This window comes from Pezoporus occidentalis, unplaced genomic scaffold (assembly GCF_034315485.1).
Source record: "Pezoporus occidentalis ecotype Australia unplaced genomic scaffold, CSIRO_AGI_Poc_V1 ctg10, whole genome shotgun sequence".
NCBI lineage: Eukaryota > Metazoa > Chordata > Aves > Psittaciformes > Psittacidae > Pezoporus > Pezoporus occidentalis.
The window spans coordinates 5942268-5961322 of NW_026912779.1; the positions used below are offsets into that span (position 1 = coordinate 5942268).

General features: G+C 41.0%; 1 protein-coding gene across 9 annotated transcripts in view; it reads left to right on the plus strand.

The window, feature by feature from the left end:
- The window catches only part of PLCB4 (phospholipase C beta 4), a 198813-nt gene that overhangs the window by 103148 nt on the left and 76610 nt on the right, over window positions 1–19055 (plus strand). For all 9 annotated transcript variants that reach the window (XM_062610270.1, XM_062610280.1, XM_062610251.1 and 6 more), the window contains 4 exons: window positions 6504–6604; window positions 10946–11026; window positions 11313–11372; window positions 12072–12215. In XM_062610270.1, coding sequence (XP_062466254.1) covers window positions 6521–6604; window positions 10946–11026; window positions 11313–11372; window positions 12072–12215 — 369 coding nt within the window. In that variant the 5' untranslated portion in view covers window positions 6504–6520. The remainder of the gene's footprint in view (window positions 1–6503; window positions 6605–10945; window positions 11027–11312; window positions 11373–12071; window positions 12216–19055) is intronic.

Genomic DNA, 19055 nt, shown 5'->3' on the forward strand with positions numbered 1-19055 from the left:
CATAATTTTAATAAGTAGTCTATTACTTTCATCAAATGTATTGAACATGTGATGTCTATCACATTTATTTGTGAGAGTGAACAGGCTTTGAGTTTATAGTGACTTCTATGGACGTCTGCTCTCTTAGAGAACTTGGGCATTTTCTTCTGTCTGAAATATTCCTGATACTACTGTGAACACTTGTTTGCTATTTATGAGGTTTGTGTGTATCTGCAGCATTGGGTTGTCGGTCTGCACTGTATAAGCACGCCAAATTTTAGGCAGACTCTCATTATCTTGATTACTTTAGAAGCTTGTGAGGAATTAGACCTCAGTGAATCTGTGAAAAGCTTTCCATCATGTTTGATTTAAATATATTTTAATTATCAGAACATAGTCTTGTTATACTGTTGCAGACATACCTGAGTAAGTTTATCTGCATAACCAGTATGTCTCTTTACATTCTATTCACTGCTCAGAAAGGGGAATGCCCCCTCAGAAAAGGATGGGTGAGAAACACTTATAGCAGATAGTGGGAGTTTTAGAATGAATGGGAAGGCTAGAAAAACTATGGATACTAACAAACTAGGGAGCCATTAAGACAAGAGAAACATCTTGGGAAGCTGGGAGGCCGTGTATGGGTCCTATAGTCATCTTGGAATTCTACTTGTTGGAGGTGGTGGGTGATACAGGTGATGACTGAACCCTCATTTTTAGCACTGTGCTATAAGCTGCTGTTTTCAGCAGTAGATACACTCATTTCTTGGCTTGAAACAGAGCTCTGCACTTGTGTGAAATGCTGAAGAAAAGGTTAGTTAAGAACAGGCTATTTCTTGTTTTGGTCTAACCTCTTCTCTGCCCCTGCATGCCAGTGATTCCAGCAATTTAAACGAAATGGAAAATGAGACAAAATGGAAATTGAGGCCATTACTAGACAATACACGTTCAGGCGCCGGAGCTCTGTTGTATGTCTTTTGTTGCTTCTGGACCTTGTTTTGGGGAGAACTGTTTGAAGTTGCTTGCATTAGCTGTTGGAATAACACACTTAAAAATAACCTGCTGAAAAAGCACTGTCTTTAAAAGAGAAAAAAAAACCCAAACAAACAAACCAACCAACAGAATTGGACTGTGGAAGAGCCTGAAGAGCTGTGAAATCTTGGAATTACTTTATAGTGTGGATACCGCAGGCATTCAGCAGGGTGGCTCTCACCGTTTCTTTTCACATTGGACTCACGCTGTAGTGGCTTTTATTTTCTAATTTTTCTTAAAACTTATTGCAAACATTAAGCTTTAGTTTAAAAACCAAAGGTTTGTGTTTAAAAAACGCCTCGTCCTTGCATCTTGCAGTTTCTCACTCCGGTCCCCAGCTCTACAGGTAGACCTTCTGGACCAGGATGAACTCCATACAAAAAAACCCAAAGGTTTTAGAGACATTGTAGACAGAGATTTACATCTGCTGATTAGATCTGATTCATGTAACTGAAGTGGAATGGGCTGCCCAAAGAATGGTAAATGCTCCATCCCTGGTGGTGTTCAAGGACAGGTTGGACAGAGCCTTGTGCGCCATGGTCTAGTGTGAGGTGTCCCTGCCCATGACAGGAGGGTTGGAATTGGATGATCTTAAGGTCCTTTCCAGCCCAAACCATTCTGTGATTCTATAAAGTTAATTCACTGCTTTTACTTTAATTAATGTGATACGATAATAGCTAAATAGACAGATAATCCTGTTTGTGCACTTGAATGAGCATGTTCTATTTGATTTAAAATGAGGCAAACGGATCCCTAAATTCATTAATGCTACCATATGCATCACACAAAATGAACCATTTCTTTTGTTTACCAAAGGGGATTGGTGGTGAAGGATGTGTTTAATGCAAGGGGGGAAAGAGTGGAAGATACATTGGTTTGTTGGGGTTTTTAATTGCTTCCTTGTACCTGTAAGAGAAATACATATACCTGAACAGGAATGTTAAACTCAGCAGCGTTCTGTGGGTGCTGATACGTAAAACCCACACAGACAGTAACTGGTGAAGGTTTAGGTGGTGTGATTCAAAGAGGTAGGTGGTGAAATGGCAAACACAGAGTGAGGAGCCTCCTTGATTTCACTCAGCAAAAAGTGATTCATTCCAGATGCAAAAATAATAATTACTAAAAGAGAAATTACAAGTATTGTTATAATATTTGGGGCTAAGGAAACGGCGGAAATCACAAGTTACTGTTTTAGACTGGGGGGATCAGCTCTAAGGAATACTGCTGTCCTTTCCAACAGTGTCTCAACATTGACAGGATGTTTATGGGATCCAAGGAGTATCCTATCCATCATGCTAGCCAGCCCTGTGGGTTAGTTTAGAATATCACCTCTTTCCCCAAACATTTGTCTGCTTTGTATTAACAGGATCTTTTCCTCCTCTTGTTCAGCCACACCTTGTCCTTCTTTTGGTCAAAGAATGACAAAAAGCTCAGGATTTATAGTCCTTTCACACCCCATACCCCAGATTTAGCTTAGTACAGCCAAGCTTACAAAAGAGGAAGGCTTCTGTGTTAAATAATGTTATTGTGGATATGGTTAATTTTGTGTCCTCACTCTGTGGGTGCTCCAGGTGAATCACAAGATGCTTTTTTCATACGGACTGAATCAGGCCTTCAGGCATAAATCAGTGTTGAAAGAATGGGAGATAGCTCAAAAGGCATTTTATATGAGTGATCCTTCTGCTTTTGTGAAGGGCATATATCCAGAAGCATTTTTATCCTTTAAAACCCCTAAATCAGTGAGAAGGGTTTGAGTTTAATTTTCAAAGGCTGTGCAAAAGTTTTACAATTAAAATGTTGTCTTGAATTGAGTTCCTAAATCTTGTATCTCTCCCAGTTGAATCTTCACACATTTCGTTGTTATTAGATTCCTTCAAAGAGTAATTCTTGATTCTCATCATAGTGAGGGTGTATGTATGCATGTGTTTGCTGCCGGATGAATGCAAGAATGTCATGGCTGTTCAGGTTTGAAGGGTTAGGTTTTGGTTTTTACATTCTGCGAACCACTTAGAAATTGCTGAAGATTAACCGGGGTCCAAAGAGTGACAGGGGAATATTTTGTGTTGCATTTTGGTGATCTTAAAAGCTAACAGGGTTCTGGAAGAATGGATTTCTGAGGGGAGCGTAAGCAATGTGAGAGACTGAAAAGAGCTTTTCTAAAGGCAGAGAGAATTTTCTTCACCTTCTGCACAGCTGCCAAAGCATATGGCTTAGAAATCTTGTTTGTTACAATTCATCTGACTCCTTGCTACATGTACTCAAGCCATCATTCCCTCATGCTTCATCTGCCTCAGTTCATCTGTAAACTGAATTGACCTGTGCGAGAGCAGAGCTAGAGAAGAGAGTGGTAAGACCGTAAATAACAATGAGCTCGAGTTCCTGGGACAGAACTTGATTGCTTGATGTTTTCTTGCAGCTACATGTAAGGTTATGCAAATAAGACAGGCTGTAATGATGGTTTGTGTGATAGAGGAATGTGCTGGGGCTCCTGTGCCCTGGTCTCCAGGCCCCTGCCTTCAGAAGGGCAGCTGGAAAAGTGGAGATCTGAAAGATGGGCATCCAGCCTTCAGCAGAACCTGAAGGGCTCAATTTACTTAATTTATCAGTGATGAAGTAACAAGACAGCTTCATCATACTGAGAGTACCCAGGCAAGGAGAAGATATCTGTACAGGAGGGATTTTTAGAGAGCTGTGTTTCAGTGACTGGATGATGAGCTCAGAATAGTCCAAATTGGTACCAAAGTGCATGTCTGCAGCACTCAAGTAATTAGTCTTTCTGAAAGATGTCTGTTCAAGCACTGCTTCCATCCAGGATTCAGAGTGCCAGATGCCAGGCCAGACGTTATGATGTGTCTTTTGCAGGAGTTCACAGCAGTTGCAGAGATTTTGGGTGTTAAAATCTGTGTCTATATGTTGTTCAGTGTGAGTAGAAAAGGGCAAAGGCCCTGTATATAGGTGAGGGACTGTGGGAGAGTGTTCTTCACAGTCTTAAAAGTGTCATCACATTTGTTACGTTTTAGCACAGAACACATCAGCTTTTCCCAGAAGGATTTCACATGCTGGCAGCATGTCTTGCTGCATGAACCAGCTGTCATTTGAAATCACTTTTCTTCTTGGGAACATTCTGATAGGAAAAGTCATTTAAACTGATAAAGAACTGGTCAGTAAATGGAGTGTTTATCACTTCAGGTTTGTAAATCCAGATCAATTTTCCTTTAAGGATATTTTTCAAAGACAGGTGAGGATTTGTTGTATAACGGGGTGTGTTGGTTCTGATTTCCACTTTGCCATTAACAAAGAAGTGAAGTCAGAAAAGAGCTTCCTGAAGCAGTGGTTCTCTAAATGTATTTTGCTTTAAGAACAAGCACAAAGATTTCAAGGTGGTGTGATTATACTGAGCTACCGTGTGAGGTCTGAGCTGTACAGAACAAGGCATCATCATGCTGCTGCGATGGGATGGCTGGCCTGTTATGCAGCTTCCTCCATGGAATGAGGGAAAAGCAGCTCTCTGCTGTTCTAAACTGGAAGAGACCCTAAACTTGTAAGTGTATTTTTAACAAATACTAAAAATTCACTAATTTGGCACATTCCCTGAAAGGATCTTAAAGCTTCTCAAGGTCTCTGAGTCTTAAATATTATTTGGTCTCCTTTTGTTTTAATTGGAGAGTCCACATATGTTAGTTTGAATTTTCTTCACATTTTCAACAAAAGTGAATACTTAATGGTGGTACACAGAACTTTGATACTTGTGGAGAATGAATTCATTTCTTATTCCCAAGGCTTTGGAAACCTCGGTACGTGTTTTTGCTATTCCTGTATCACTGACCAAGAAAGGGCAGGAGATAGGGATGGGCAGCTTCAAAATGAATTTTGCATTTTTCTTTAGTAAATAAGGATATTTTTCAGTAGAGTACTATAAAAAACAACAGTTGTTCAAGCCAGCATTGGACAGTCTTTTAACAGTATCCTCCGAGTTCTTTTGTTCTGGTTCCTTTTCTTGTTAGGACATTTTTGATACAAATGAAAACAAGACAGAGAAGGAGGATACAACAAAGTTATTTTTATTTCTTTTAAAACACATCTATTCCAGGTTTAAAGGTCAGTCAGAGCAGACATTTCTGTCTAAGAACATTGTGGAAGCATTATTATCTAATTGGTAATATTTTAGTCTGCTCTTCAGGGTTTTGGCATACACAGACACTACAAAGATGGTTTGTACAGCACAGATAACACGTACTGTCATGAATTTTACGTATGGTTTTTATTCTTCTCGCTTAGCCAAGCTTTGCATGGGCTGGGTGCCTGCACTGTAATGGGGTGAGAACTGTACTGGCTCCACTTAACCCCTTATCGTGCCCCTAGGCATGGTCAGTAGTAGATGAACATTGTCATTTATAATGGGTTTGAACTGGGGAAGTTCATGTTAGATATAAGGAAGAAGTTCTTTACTGTGAGGGTGCTGAGGTGCTGGCACAGGGTGCCCAGAGAAGGTGTGGCTGCCCCATCCCTGGCAGTATTCAAGGCCAGGTTGGACACAGGGGCTTGGAGCAATCTTGGTCTAGTAGATGGTGCCCCTACCCATGGCAGGGGGTTGGAACTGGATGAGCTTTCCGGTCCTTTCCAACCCAAATCATTGTATGATGTTTCTATAAAGGGATAACCAAGATACTGTGTGCCCTAGATGGTGTTAGTAGGCAGGAACTGTGCAGATGCACTTCAGATCAAATTAACTTTGGAGTATGTAGTGGGAGCACTTTCTGGTTTAAAACAGCGTAACCTAGAAGACACCCGGATGTTGGAAAGGATACTAAATAATTGGGTAGTTTTATTGTAAGGTCCATATGTTATGACTTCTGTATTGTATTCTGAATTGTTTTGTTCACATTCCTAAACTTGCAGAAATGCACAATACTAGAAGACAGTATTTTGTTCTAGTATTAAATAAAATACTAGAAGAGCTAATTTTATTTAAAGCCCTATATCCCTAAACAGATTTTTTCCCTCTGAATTTTGACCTCTATATATATCTTATGTGTAAAATACTACCGAAAATACCAAGGACTTTATTTCATATAAATGGATTTTGCAGTACAATAAATAGAACAAAATCTCTCTACGTAGGATCTAATGTTTTCCAGTTAAAAAACAACGCTGGTATATTACAGGTTGTGGCATTTTGTATCACTGAGGGCTGCATTAGTCTCAGGCTCATTTTATTCTAGAAGTGATGTTGCAGATATTTAAGCTAAAGGAATGTTACTGTGCAAGTGGCTTTTAAATAATTAAGTTCAGACACACATTTTACAGGTATTTTTCATTTTACAGTTATGAAATAAAAATGCTCTCATGAGGAAAACACTTGATTTGCACTGGGACTTTTCAATACTTTCATGTGAAAGGAAAAGCCAAAAGTCACTTTTTTTTCCTGCTTCGAGTTTGAAATATTCCTTTTAAAAGACAGTACTTGAACTCTGCTTTGTTTCATTTTATTTCAGGTTTTCCTTCTCTAATCATGGCAAAACCTTACGAATTTAACTGGCAGAAGCCAGTTCCCTCCTTTATGCAAGATGGAGCTGTATTTGATAGATACGAAGAGGTAAGACACCAATTGTGTTTCATTTGCTATTCTCTTTTAAATATGTAGCTGCTACAGAATATTTCACGGTTTGCTTTCATTGTACGCAAAGAAGCTTCAGCAATGTGTATGGGGAGAAAATACCAACACACCATATTGCTCTGGTTTTACTTTTACAAGAAATAACTTGACAGTATATTTAATCCCTCTAATTTGAAATAAGCCCCAAGGAAGAGAAAGGGAGATTTGGATCAAAATATCTGTCACATGGGTAAAGCTCTTATCTTTGCAGATTCATAGAGCACATTACTGAACCAAATGAATCCTTTCATCTATCAAATGGGGGGGATATGTCTTTAATATATAAACTGAGGATCTGCATCATCTCACAAGGGAAAATAAGAGAACACAAAACATTTATATTCTGATTCAAATGCATCGTTAGAGAACTTGTAGTGGTTTTATCTACTTTGGAAAATCAACCTGTACTCTATCTGAAAGACGATTATTTCAATCCTGCTTTCAGCTGTGCTTTAATCCAAATTTATTAAAGAATGCAAACCAGCACATTTTACACAGACAGCTGAAATAAAGTGCAGAGACATTTATGTAATACCCAGCATCAATGTGCCCATGAGAGTAATTTTATCAGGGACTACTCTTAATTGTGTTTGGACAAGAAATCTCTAGAAGTTGAAGGTATCTCAGAAAGTGCCTTCAGGGATATAAGTATTTTCTTCTTATCTTTTGAGGCCTGCCAATGTGGGGATAGTTGGTTTACTCTGTATTTGCAGTTTGGGGGACAGATAAACTAAGATGATACTAGTGGAAACTGCATTCCTTAGAAAGGACGTTCATAAAAGCTTTAGTTTTCTTCAGCAAATAGGGCTCCAGAAACTCAGTCTGTGAGGATCCAGGTTGTTCTCTTGCGTCTTAGATGAGAAACAGAGGATGGGAGAGTATAAAGTTGAAGTACTCAAGTTTTGGTGTGATCAGGACTTGTTGGTGAAGTACCTGGGTCCTTGATGTAGTGATGTTGAGAGTAAGACATCTCAAAAAGTAATCCTTTTGCACTGTATTTCAGTGTACCCAGCAGGCACCTCTGCGAGACTAGGTAATGGTGGGCAGACATGGGTTGAGATGGTAGCATCAGAAGCCTTGCTCCTTGCAGCTGAATTCACTGCCTTTCAAAACCCTGCAGAAAAGGGGGTCATGCTTGCCACCTGTTGAGTTAAATGTTGTTTGTCCATCCATGAGATATTCTGTAGCTGCATTGCTTGCTGCAAGTTTGCTCTAGGTTTGCTGCGGTACAGTTGGAAGCCTGGTTTGTTTCCTCGAAGGAGGCTCTTCTGGAAAGAAACATTAAGAGGCTCTCATTTAGGTAACCAGCTGTATATTTTATCTGCACCTTTACAGGAATCATAGAATCATAGGATAGTTAGGATTGGAAAGGGCCTTAAGATCATCTAGTTCCAACCATCAAGAGCTGTACAAACCCCAGAGTGACTCAGAAGTTAAGATCTGTAGCTTGTAAAGCATGAGCACTTGATGGTGTGACCGATATTATCAGATGTATTATGCAATTGTGTTGTGGTGGTAACTAGATAACCTACCCACAAGAGAGACCATTGTTTTAGAAGTGCTCTGCAAACATAGAATCAAATAGCAAGATCCAAGCTATAGGGCTTGCTGTTTTCAAGACAATTGTTTCAGGCTTCTAATTGTCATGGAAATTCTGTGCTTAATTCTCCACCTAAAGGTCATGTTGGCAAAAAGAGAAGTGATAATTGAGCTAAGGTTATAGAGCAGGTTTGTGTAGAATTAGGGCTTAAGTTTCTTCCTACAGGGTCTGGTGATGGAGCAGCTCTGATACAGCATGAGAGGCCCAAGTTTCCTTCAATGACTGTGAAAATCTGGGTCATTGTCATGTGGAGCAGTGTCTCTTGGTCCATCTTCTGCAGATAGAAGAGTCCCTGAACCTGAAGGATTACAGAATTATGGAGATACCTTTGGAGCCCAGCATGATCATGTTTGACTGCTGCAAAGTTCAAGTCTAGAACAGGGTTGTTGCAGCAGAATATGGGAACTAAAAATCAGACTTGATTAGGAATTTTACTGGTCAGGTTACGTCTACATGTAGGTAGATGTAAGTCTACATGTAGGTGCTATTTACCATACAGGAAGGCAAACTGCAGAAGAAGTATTTTGACAGAGTCAAGGCTGGGGTGAAACAGCATGCAGTTTACAGGCACCTCAGTGAAAACAACTGTTTTGATATATCAAGGGCTTTTTGATAGATGGGGACACAGTAAATGACAAAAAGAGTCTGCCTTTTAATGTGTGAGTAATCTTTCTGGGAAATGCAAGAGATACTCATTTTCATCGGTAGCTAGCTGCATTTTTATATGAAACAGAACTCCAAGGGCTGTAAAACTAGTAATATGAGGTGCCTGGCAACTCTTCATCAGTCTCTGTAGTGATAGGACAAGGGATAATGGGTTCAAACTTAAAGGGAAGATTTAGATTAGATATAAGTAAGAAATTCATTCCTGTGAGGGTGGTAAGGCACTGGAACAGGTTGCCCAAGGATGTGCTAAATGCCCTGTCTCTGGCAGTGTTCAAGGCCAAGTGGGACATTATCTTGAGCTGCCTGGTCTAGTGTGAGGTGGTCCTGCTTGTGGCAGGGGGTTGGAACTGAATGAGCTTTAAGGTCCTTTGCAATCCAAGCAATTCTGTGATCCTATATGCAGTGTTTGGGAATACTGTCCCTTTTGTCTGTGCCCATCTAGGAGGGTTCAAAGACATTACCCAACTGTGGATCCAGGAGCTCTCTTGCCTTCATGCCCAGTGTCTAGTCAGGATAAGACCTGACTTGTACATGACCATTGCTTAGCCCACCCAACACCCTTACTCCATGACAGAAACCAAAAAGCCACCTGTAGCTGCCCCCAGTGTCCTTCATCCCAGGTCAGCCTGGGGAGCTGCCTCTGAGTGACCCAGCGAGAGCAGACTGTCCTGAATACACTTACTGACTTGAAAGCATGCTCCATGCATTGAGAGCATTGCAGTTTTTGTTGCCTAAATTCAAATTGCCCTGCATACAAGTCTCTGAAATCAGCTGTGTGTATTCATGAGCTTGCTGCCCTTGCTGTATGCACAGGAGAGGATATTTCAGACAGGTACCTCAGTCTTCAACACAGAACAAAGCCTTGATCTAGGATACAGTAAGCAGTGCTGTAGCCTGCACACGTTCTTGTTGGTTTGCAGTTAAGGAAGTCAGGAAGGCCTGGATCCTTTTGGTGAAAAAGTGATTGATTCTGCACAGTGTTATCCTGCATTTGAGCTTAATTTATGATGCGTTAATTGAGGCGGGAGGTGTGTGGAGGAAATTTCTTCTGTTAATGCAGCTAATCCGATTTTGTTGCCTTGTCTCGTCTCTTTGGTATGCCATTTGGTCTTGATTCCTCTACAATTTAATATCCTTCAAACTCTGGCTGAAAGAAATGCTCATGGCATGTTTAATGTCATAGTCTAACAGAAAGTGCTTCCCAGATTCTGAAGCTCAAAATGAAATGTGGCCATTTGATCCTGAAGGTAGTGTTGGCAAATTACATGTTTTTAACCTCCAGGTAGTTTGAAGCATTTAATTTTCAATACATTTTTTTGACGTTCCATTTCATTCAGGCTTTGTATTAGGTAAAAATCACTGCCTCTGTTAAACAAAATAAATCTTTGTAATTGCACAAAGTAAGTCTCAAATGGCAGCAAAAAGGCTAATCATTATTAATATGAAGACAGGCTGAGAAGGTTGGGGCTGTTCAGCCTGGAGAAGAGAAGGCTGCGTGGAGACCTCAGAGCAGCCTTCCAATATCTGAAGGGGGTGCTACAAGGATCCTGAAGAGGGACTCTTCATTAGGGACTGTAGTGATAGGACCAAGGGGTAATGGGTTCAGACTTAAACAGGAAGAAGTTCTTTACCGTGGGGGTGGTGAGGCACTGGAATGGGTTGCCCAAGGAAAGTTGTGAATGCTCCATCCCTGGTAGTGTTCAAGGCCAGGATGGACAAAGCATTGGGTGACATGGTTTAGTGTGAGGTGCCCCTGGCCATGGCAGGGGGTTGGAACTGGATGATCTTAAGGTCCTTTCCAGCCCTAACCGTTCTGTGATTCTCTGATTCTCTGATTAAAAATGATTACTTTTTAGAAAGCCTGCCTGCTTTATTTCTGATTGCTTTGGGAATAGCAAATTCTCCAGGAAGTTATCTGGGGAGAAATGTAACAATCTTTTATTTTGGAACAATAAATAAATTGATGTCGTTTGTCAAACTGACTGAAATAATGGTTTGTGTTTTCTTTTCTGTAGGAATCTTTTGTCTTTGAAAGCAACTGTCTCTTCCAAGTGGATGAATTTGGCTTTTTTCTGAGCTGGAAAAGTGAAGGAAAGGTATAGTACAATTATGTCAGGAATATGTAGATATTATAGCACTTGGTTTATATTCTGGCTGTTTTTTATATATCTAAAACACTGAGTTAATTCATTTACAAAACTAACCTAAGTGCTGTTCTTTGACAGAAATAATGTGTTTAAGAGGGAATTACCAAATAAAAAGTGGAAATGCAGTGTTTAGTGTTAATTAACGGTGTTTGCAAATCAGTTTGTTTGGCTGCAGTTCCTGATGGAGCCCTGTGTCAACAGACCTTTGAACTTGTACCTTATTTTCCCATTTCAGGAAGGACAGGTGTTAGAATGCTCCCTGATCAACAGTGTTCGTTTTGGAGCTGTACCAAAGGTACTCTATACTTTTCATTGAAACCAAGAACATTTAAGCTGAAGGTGAAATGCAGGATGAAGTTTATTCATTAAAAAAATACCAGCAATACAGCTTTTATTTTGCAATCACAGTCTTAAAACGTAAAGTTTTAAAGTCAAATGATTTGGTGTGATTGCACCAAAGTGCAAAGTGGGAAGGTTCGCTCATCTGGTCTTTCTGATGTAGTACAGTGTTCAGCTGAGAGCTGAGCAGCAGACATCCAAGAGTTTCTAATATCCTGAGTTTCTAATTAATTCGTAAATGTGTATTGGGATACTTGGATTAGGGATCTGGAAAAAAAAAGTTTCATATTCCAGAGTTGTTCCTGTCTGTTTAAAATCTGTTGTATCTTCTTGCTTCGTTGACATAAATCATTCCATGTTCCTCCACTTCCAGTCTTTAGAGTGATTAATTTTTCTTTTTTGTGATGAAAATACATGTAATTTCTAACTTAACTTTCTGTTTACTTCTGAGTTCTCACAATCCTATTCCTAATTGTTAGAATACATTGGTTTTTCAGGTTTGCACACAGCGATTCTAAGTGAAAGCACTCATTTAAGATGGTTGCCTGAAGTTTAAAGGTGCTAATACGTATGGGGATGGAAAAGCGTCTTTACCATAGCACACTGCATAACCAAAGCATTGCAAAAGTAACAAGTTATTTATTCTGTTGAACAGGATCCCAAGATACTAACTGCACTTGAGGCTGTTGGAAAATCGGAAAACGAGTTGGAAGGACGGATAGTGTGTGTTTGCAGTGGCACAGATCTGGTGAACATCAGCTTCACTTTCCTGGTAGCGGAAAACACAGAAATAGCTAAGGTATTTCACAATTAAGCAGTGTGTGGGAGTTAATGAACAAGAGGAGAGCTCCTCAGCAGTACTCAGTTGTTTTTCCCGAGTAAATCAGCCTGCTTGGCTGACTGAAATACCTGGTTGGATGTCTGCTGTCACACTCTACAAAAGGACAGCAAATACCCATTTGGAGCATTCTGTAACATGTCTGTGTGCCATGGTGAAAGGAAACAGTGACTTTATCAGCCTCTGTATGCATGGTGATTTGTCAAAAGTAGACACTGAGACCATTACATATAGGGGACAGCATTCCCTCAGCTGTTCAGTGGCTTTGTGGGGGGCTTGTACAGCAGGCTGTGTGACGGTTCAGCAGTGGATCTGTAATAGACAGGGATGCTGAAGGGAAGTGCAATTGCTTTCATTTTCCTGGTGGGTGGAGCCCAGCCCTCCCAGTTCTGTTTAGCGATAACCTAATTGTATCATGTAGTTCATATTCTTTGAAAAGACAAAAGCAGGAAAGAAAATTCTCTGCAGTTAAGGGGATTCCAGTGTACCCAGGTTCTTTTCTGTTTCCCGTAGACACAGAACAGTCTTAAGAAAACAATGGTGCTTTTCACACGTCATCTTTCCTGAGAGCTTAAGATTGCAGTTCACAGTGCAAGTTCTGTGGCTCCACCAAGGCCTGGTACTTGATCTCTCTGCTGTAAACTGCTCTGAGAAACTTGATCCAGAGTACGGATAGTATACTACGAGCTTGGATCCAGAGAATCAAGAGAGATTTTGCCTGTTAGACTAACTTTGAATAGTGATCAGCAACACAGACCTGCTGAAGCCCTCCTTTAAAATGGAATACATGTCTGCTGAGTGCAGCATCACTAAATCCCTTGGCAGACCTGGTTGATTTTTCATTGCTGTTTCATTCCATATCTCTTTAAACACTGGCAGTACTGAGAAAACACAGTGATAGGAGAAATACTTGTATAACTTATATGGGTACACTAAATTGATTTTACTCTGTGTATTTTCATCAGGCTTGCAAGAGAAGTGATGTGCAACAGTTATGTTTTGAAAGCATTTAAGAAGGAAAGAAAAGGAGATGCTGGCAGTATTCACTTTTGTACTTAACCTACCAGTGGCTCTAATTTATTCTGAAAACAGAAAGTTGGAGTTAAGTTTCTTAGACACCTTAGATCTCAATAAACTGTATTAGAAGAATGGGTTTGTGAGGGGCATGTTGGACACTTACATAGACTGTAATAGCTATGCGGCTACTAACTGCAGTTTATAATAGGCTTGATTTAATCCATGTTCAAAAGTGAGCCCCCCTTGTGAAATGACAAAGGCAAGACTTTGGAGAAGAAGGGGCAATGGTTGTAGGCTAAGCAGAGAGAAATGTGAAAGGGATTCACCTGCAGTAATTTCTGCTGTTTCCCCCCCTGTTGCCATGAAGTCGAGCATTACTTGTCCCTTCCTCAGGTAAGGATCAGAATTGTTTGGCACCTGATTCAGACACTTTAAACCAAGGAAATTTGGTGACAGATCCAAATACTAAAGTCCAGAGCCTTTCTGCCCAGCAAAGAAGATAAAATGTTATTCTGCTTCTGTAGATAATGATTACAATTGGAACAGAAGCAATTATTCCTCACTGTCGGTTGGTTTATAATGGAACTGAGTAACCATGACAAAAGAAGAAAATGAATGCAAGGTCCTGCTTCAGGCTGTCAATGGGAAGCAGGTTCTGCCAGGTCCAGTAGGACAGGGTGGCACAGAGTGTGGGGGCATTCTCCCTGGGGTAGGCATGCCGTGGGCAGTAGTGACCCCTGTCCTCCAGGCAGGGCTTCTCACAGGATCTCTGCATAGGGGCAGCCCCATGTTCCTCTCCCTCTTGTGGCGATGTGCTCATCAGGGTTGGCCAAGTCATTGCTGAGCTCCAAGTGTAGCTATTCCAACAACAAGAGCGTGTTTATTATCTTTCCACTTGTCTCCGAGCTCTAACTCTGGTATTTACATTCTATCTACTTAAATTCGATTGGTGTTTTCAGCTGAGAAATTTGTTTTCATTTCCACTCTTAAAACAACCACAAAATAGGGTGTACTCTGTATCTGATTGCAAGCAGCTGTCATGGTCCACTCCTAATGTAATTCCACTGTGGTAGTAAAGACTGCCTGTAAAAGGAGGAATTTAAAACCTAAGGTTTGGAATCCTGATTAAATAAATTATATAAGTTACTGTGAGCTAAAATTAGAACATACACAAACACATGTTAGAGGTGTGAGAGTATATGTGTATCTTTTTTTACTTCTCAGATGGACTTTCTGTGCCCCTAGTAATCTGATAATCTGCTTTCCTCAGTCTAGGACATTTGAAAAGGCCAGTTGAGTATCTGGGGGGGAATTTCCTTAGTGCAGTGCTGATGGGAGGCTGCCTATCCGAAGCTGGCCTAAGTCCAATAAAGCTGTTGTAGTTCAGCAACCCAAAATCTGGACTTCTTCTCTTTCTCGTCCACTTTGGCAATGAATTAAGGAGTTGAACTTAAAAGATTAACCTAAGGCAAGTCAGCTCTTCTTAAATTCTTTAATACTATTGCACATCAGGGATAAATTTGTCCTGACAGTTGTTCTCTCCCAGATCCAGCTGTGATGTTGGGAAGGATCATCTCTCCAGCTGATAGCTTTTGCACTTCAGCCAGAAAGTACAGTCTGCACTGACCTGCTGGCAGAGGACTTTATGTGGACACTCTTACTCATTTCAAGGAAAAGCCATAGCATTAAGCTTATGTTGCCCCTTTAGGGGCAGAGCTCACACCGGTGTTGAAGATAACCTGGCTCTTGAAAGTGCTTGTACAACACGATTCCTCAGGTGATAGGTAGGGATGGGAGCAGCCACAGGGAAGACAGGGTGGGAAGGAGAGTATTGTAACCTTTCACACTCGCATAGCTGGGTTTGACAGAAAATAGGTACTTTCTGCAAGTGTTTTACTGAGACAGTGAATCACGTGTTGATGGCTAACCTGAGAGGCACCCGAATGAATGGCGTGTGCTGAAATGCTTTATTACTCATATGCTGACAAACAATATAAAGGTAAAATGCAGCTTTATTGTATGGCATAGCAGCCTTCCAGTATCTGAAAGGGATGCTGAGGAGGGACTCTTCATTAGGGACTGTAGTGATAAGACAAGGGGTAACGGGTTAAAACTTAAACAGGGAAAGTTTGGATTGGATATAAGGAAGAAATTTACTGTAAGGGTGGTGAGGCAGTGGAATAGGTTGCACAGGAAGTTGTGAATGCTCTGTCCCTGGTGGTGTTCAAGGCCAGGTTGTTGACAGAGCCTTGGGTGACATGGTTTAGTGTGAGGTGTCCCTGCCCATGGCAGGGGGGTTGGAACTGGATGATCTTAAGGTCCTTTCCAACCCAAACTGTTCTATGATTCCATGAGTCTATTCCTGCAGTTGAAAGCATGTCTCAGCTTGTCACCTGATATGGTATTTTTCAGTTTTAAATACGTTTCAATTTGTCTGAAATGGTTACATGGCCCACTGTGGTTTTGGTACCGTGAAGGCCCCAGGCTGATGTTTTTTGTTACTGTTTCTGCTATATGTCTCTTTGACTTCCAGAAAAAGTTGTTTCAGTTGACGCTGCTTTTTTTCCATGAAACAAACTATTAAGACCAGGTTGGATGAGGCCTTGGGTGATATGATTTAGCATAAGGTGTCCCTGCCCATGGCAGGGGGGGTTGGAACTGGATGATCTTAAGGTCCTTTCCAACCCTAACTATTCTATGATTCTCTAAGTATTTGCCCAAATCATATTGCTAGGAGAGCAGCTAAAAGGTAGCAGAAGATTCCCATGGGAATATCCCACAGTCACGTTGCAGGAAAGTTCTGTTTTCCCATAGCTGTGTTTTGTTTTGGTGTTTCAAAACAAAACTTTCCAAGAAACCTGCAGAACATACTTGAACAGAGCTCTGTAAGCCTCCTGCTGTTCTGTGTGTCCAGTTATGCTATTATATGGCTTATGTCTCATAGCCTGTCTGATAAGCATTTCTAAACTATGGCTGTCTTAAATATATGACCACTGCTTACATATTCACGTAGCCCTGTGCCAAGTATGTAATACCATGTTCTCAAGGGAAATCTTCATATCCCAGCCAGCCTGCAGTTAAGCGTCTGTGATTTCAATGTTCTTTTCAGCTTTCTTGTGATCTTTCTTGGCTATGCCACTGTGGAATTACCAGTAAATTGAAAACTTGGGCCCTGGTTCTCCATAGCCAGGAGGTTTATTTCATTGTGTAAGGCTCCACTGTGTTTGTCTTGGTTTGTATACAAAAGCAACCAAAATGAGTTTTCCAGCCACTTCCAGAGTAGACCCTTCCAATGACAGAAAAGTCATTCTGGGGTGGAAGGCTTTACTGAAGGGTGATAGCAGCCTGGACACATCAGGCAACTCCCAGTACAGCGTATTGTGTGAGCCTCAGCTTTCCTGATGAGGTATTTGAAAGTCAGATATCCGAATCCCTTTTATCTTTGTAATGGAATTTTCACAGCAGTGTCATGCAAGTCTGTGCTGCAGCTGGTTAGGTGGGGGATAGCTTTTGTACCGTCATCTCATCTCCTTACTTTTGCTATCTTACCTTAAAGGTTCGGTAATGATCGTAACACAAATTACTGCTGAGACATTTGCGTTGAGAGAAGAGGGACATCTACTGGTCACAGCATCGCTGGATGAGGGCAGAGGACTAGGCAGTCCTGCCAGGCCGTGTCTGGCCTGGGAAGAGTTGGGAAGCATGGCTCTATTCAGCCTGGGTTTCCTGAACCTTCAAGCTCTCAGGCCCTTGACTCTTGACAGCCAGTCCCAGGCACTGAATGCCAAAATCAGAGGGCAGTGTCTCCTTGCCTCACCAGCTTTCCTGATGCTGGAATTGAGTGCAAGTGTAGAGAGTCTGCACTGAAAAAGTGAAAGTCAAATCTCGAGAGGTCTGGATAACACTGACCTCTTCTGTAAGTAAGCCATGAATGACCTTGTCTAGAATTCCATGAGCTGTAGGTTACAGCGAGTTTTAGGCAGTCATAATTTTTGCCCTTTTTAACCCTCCTAAATGAAAGGTTGGTGGCTAAGAGAGAGCTGAAAGGTCAAACTTATCTGTGTGCCCTGCCCCTGCTGCCTGTGCTTCATCAGTGAACCCTGGTTAACACAAGGTCACTAAGTGCCTTGGAAGCATTTGAGTACTACAGCAGAAGCTGATAGAGTGCTTCTAAGAGCGGTTTTTCTTGCACCTTCTCTTTAAAAAGGTATTAGTATTAGACCTTGTTAGAGACCTTGATAGAGAAAAACAATACAGCCTGCTTATTCCAACCTCCAGTGGACTTAGGTTTTGGCCTCTCACGTCAGCCTAAGTGTCTGTATTTAAAGTGTATTTGGTTTTGGTTTTGTTTCTCTGGGACTGCATAGCAGGGCCCAGATTCCTCTTTGATATGAATCTGGAATAATTCTTGAAAGTAATTCCGCAGTTAAATTGACATTAAAGGTACTGAGCCATGTTTTGAAAATTGGAAAATATTTAGCACCAGAATCAGTAAGAAGCAAATGTATCCGGTATAGCTATCAAAAACCTTTTGTAACTCTACTTTCTGTAAGACCCAAGTAAAATGTTTCCTATTTACCTCGTTTCTAAATTTCACCTTGTAGGATTTTCCTTCTTTGGAGAGGCAGTGATTTGGAAATGCTGGGCACAAAAGAAGAGAATTGAGGATTTTTTTCCCTGTTTACTGACACGGGTTTACAGGTTCTTTCAGCTTCATCCGTAAAATAAGAGTGCTGTCAGAGCATACAAGTAAGGCTGCTGCTGTATTCTTTGTAGCATGTTAGCTGAGAAAAATCTGAGCTTTTCTCTCACAAGGTCGTGAGACAAGTGTACATTCAGTCTGGGAATGGTTGGCTCTCAGGAAAGCAATATGTTGTCAGCTTGATATTTGTCAGAGAACTCAGGTTTTGGACATTTGGTGAATATATGTGCACTGGGGCACAGTGTCTTAGAAGAGATCATAAAGATAGTTGTTGTTTGGAGACTACTCTGGCAGAAGAAAAGAATTTGAATGTGTTGCACTGAGCCTGTGTATTAACCTATGGATAAGAAAGGTTTTTCATTGTACATCATTTTGCCTCTGTATGGTATGTTCACAATCCAGAAGAATTTACTTTTTTTTACCTCAGCTCTTATTCCTAGTTAATTTAGGGCCAGCTGGTAACTGTGGGCACTATCTGATGAAACACTCCAGATAGCTGCTGTAGCCCCAAACTGAAGTACGTGCAGCCAGATGGTACATTGTACTGCAGCAGTTTGAGATGGAACAGATAGACAAATGTATTTCTCCAAGTGCCATGTCTTGCCCAGGGGACATCGTGCCGATGTGAAGATGATTCATAGATGGACAGAGATGTGATGCTTTTGAGGCTCATCAGTGTTTGGCTGTAGTTCTGTGCTGTTTCAGTGCAAGAGAATGCAATTCCTGATTTGGCATATCTATCAGGAAAGGGCATTATCGTTGAAAAAAAGATTAGGGAGCCCTCTAGAGTGGGAATCATCAGGAAAGCTCTTGCAAAGAAATTATTTGGCAAGTGGCTGGTGCATTGATTCCTGTACTTGGTTGGTTGGTTGGGTTTGGGGTTTTGTTTTAGCAGTGTTCCTTTTTGACAGCTGTTCCTGATGTACAGAAGTAAGTTCAGCACCGAGTGCAGGGTAACCTTATTTGTAAATGTTCGATTTTGTTATATCTGCTGTAGTTGTAATCTGTTGCCTTCAAATCAGAATAGATCTGTGTTTATTTCCTTATTGAAACAGTGACATTGCCAGTACTGCTCCAAAGGT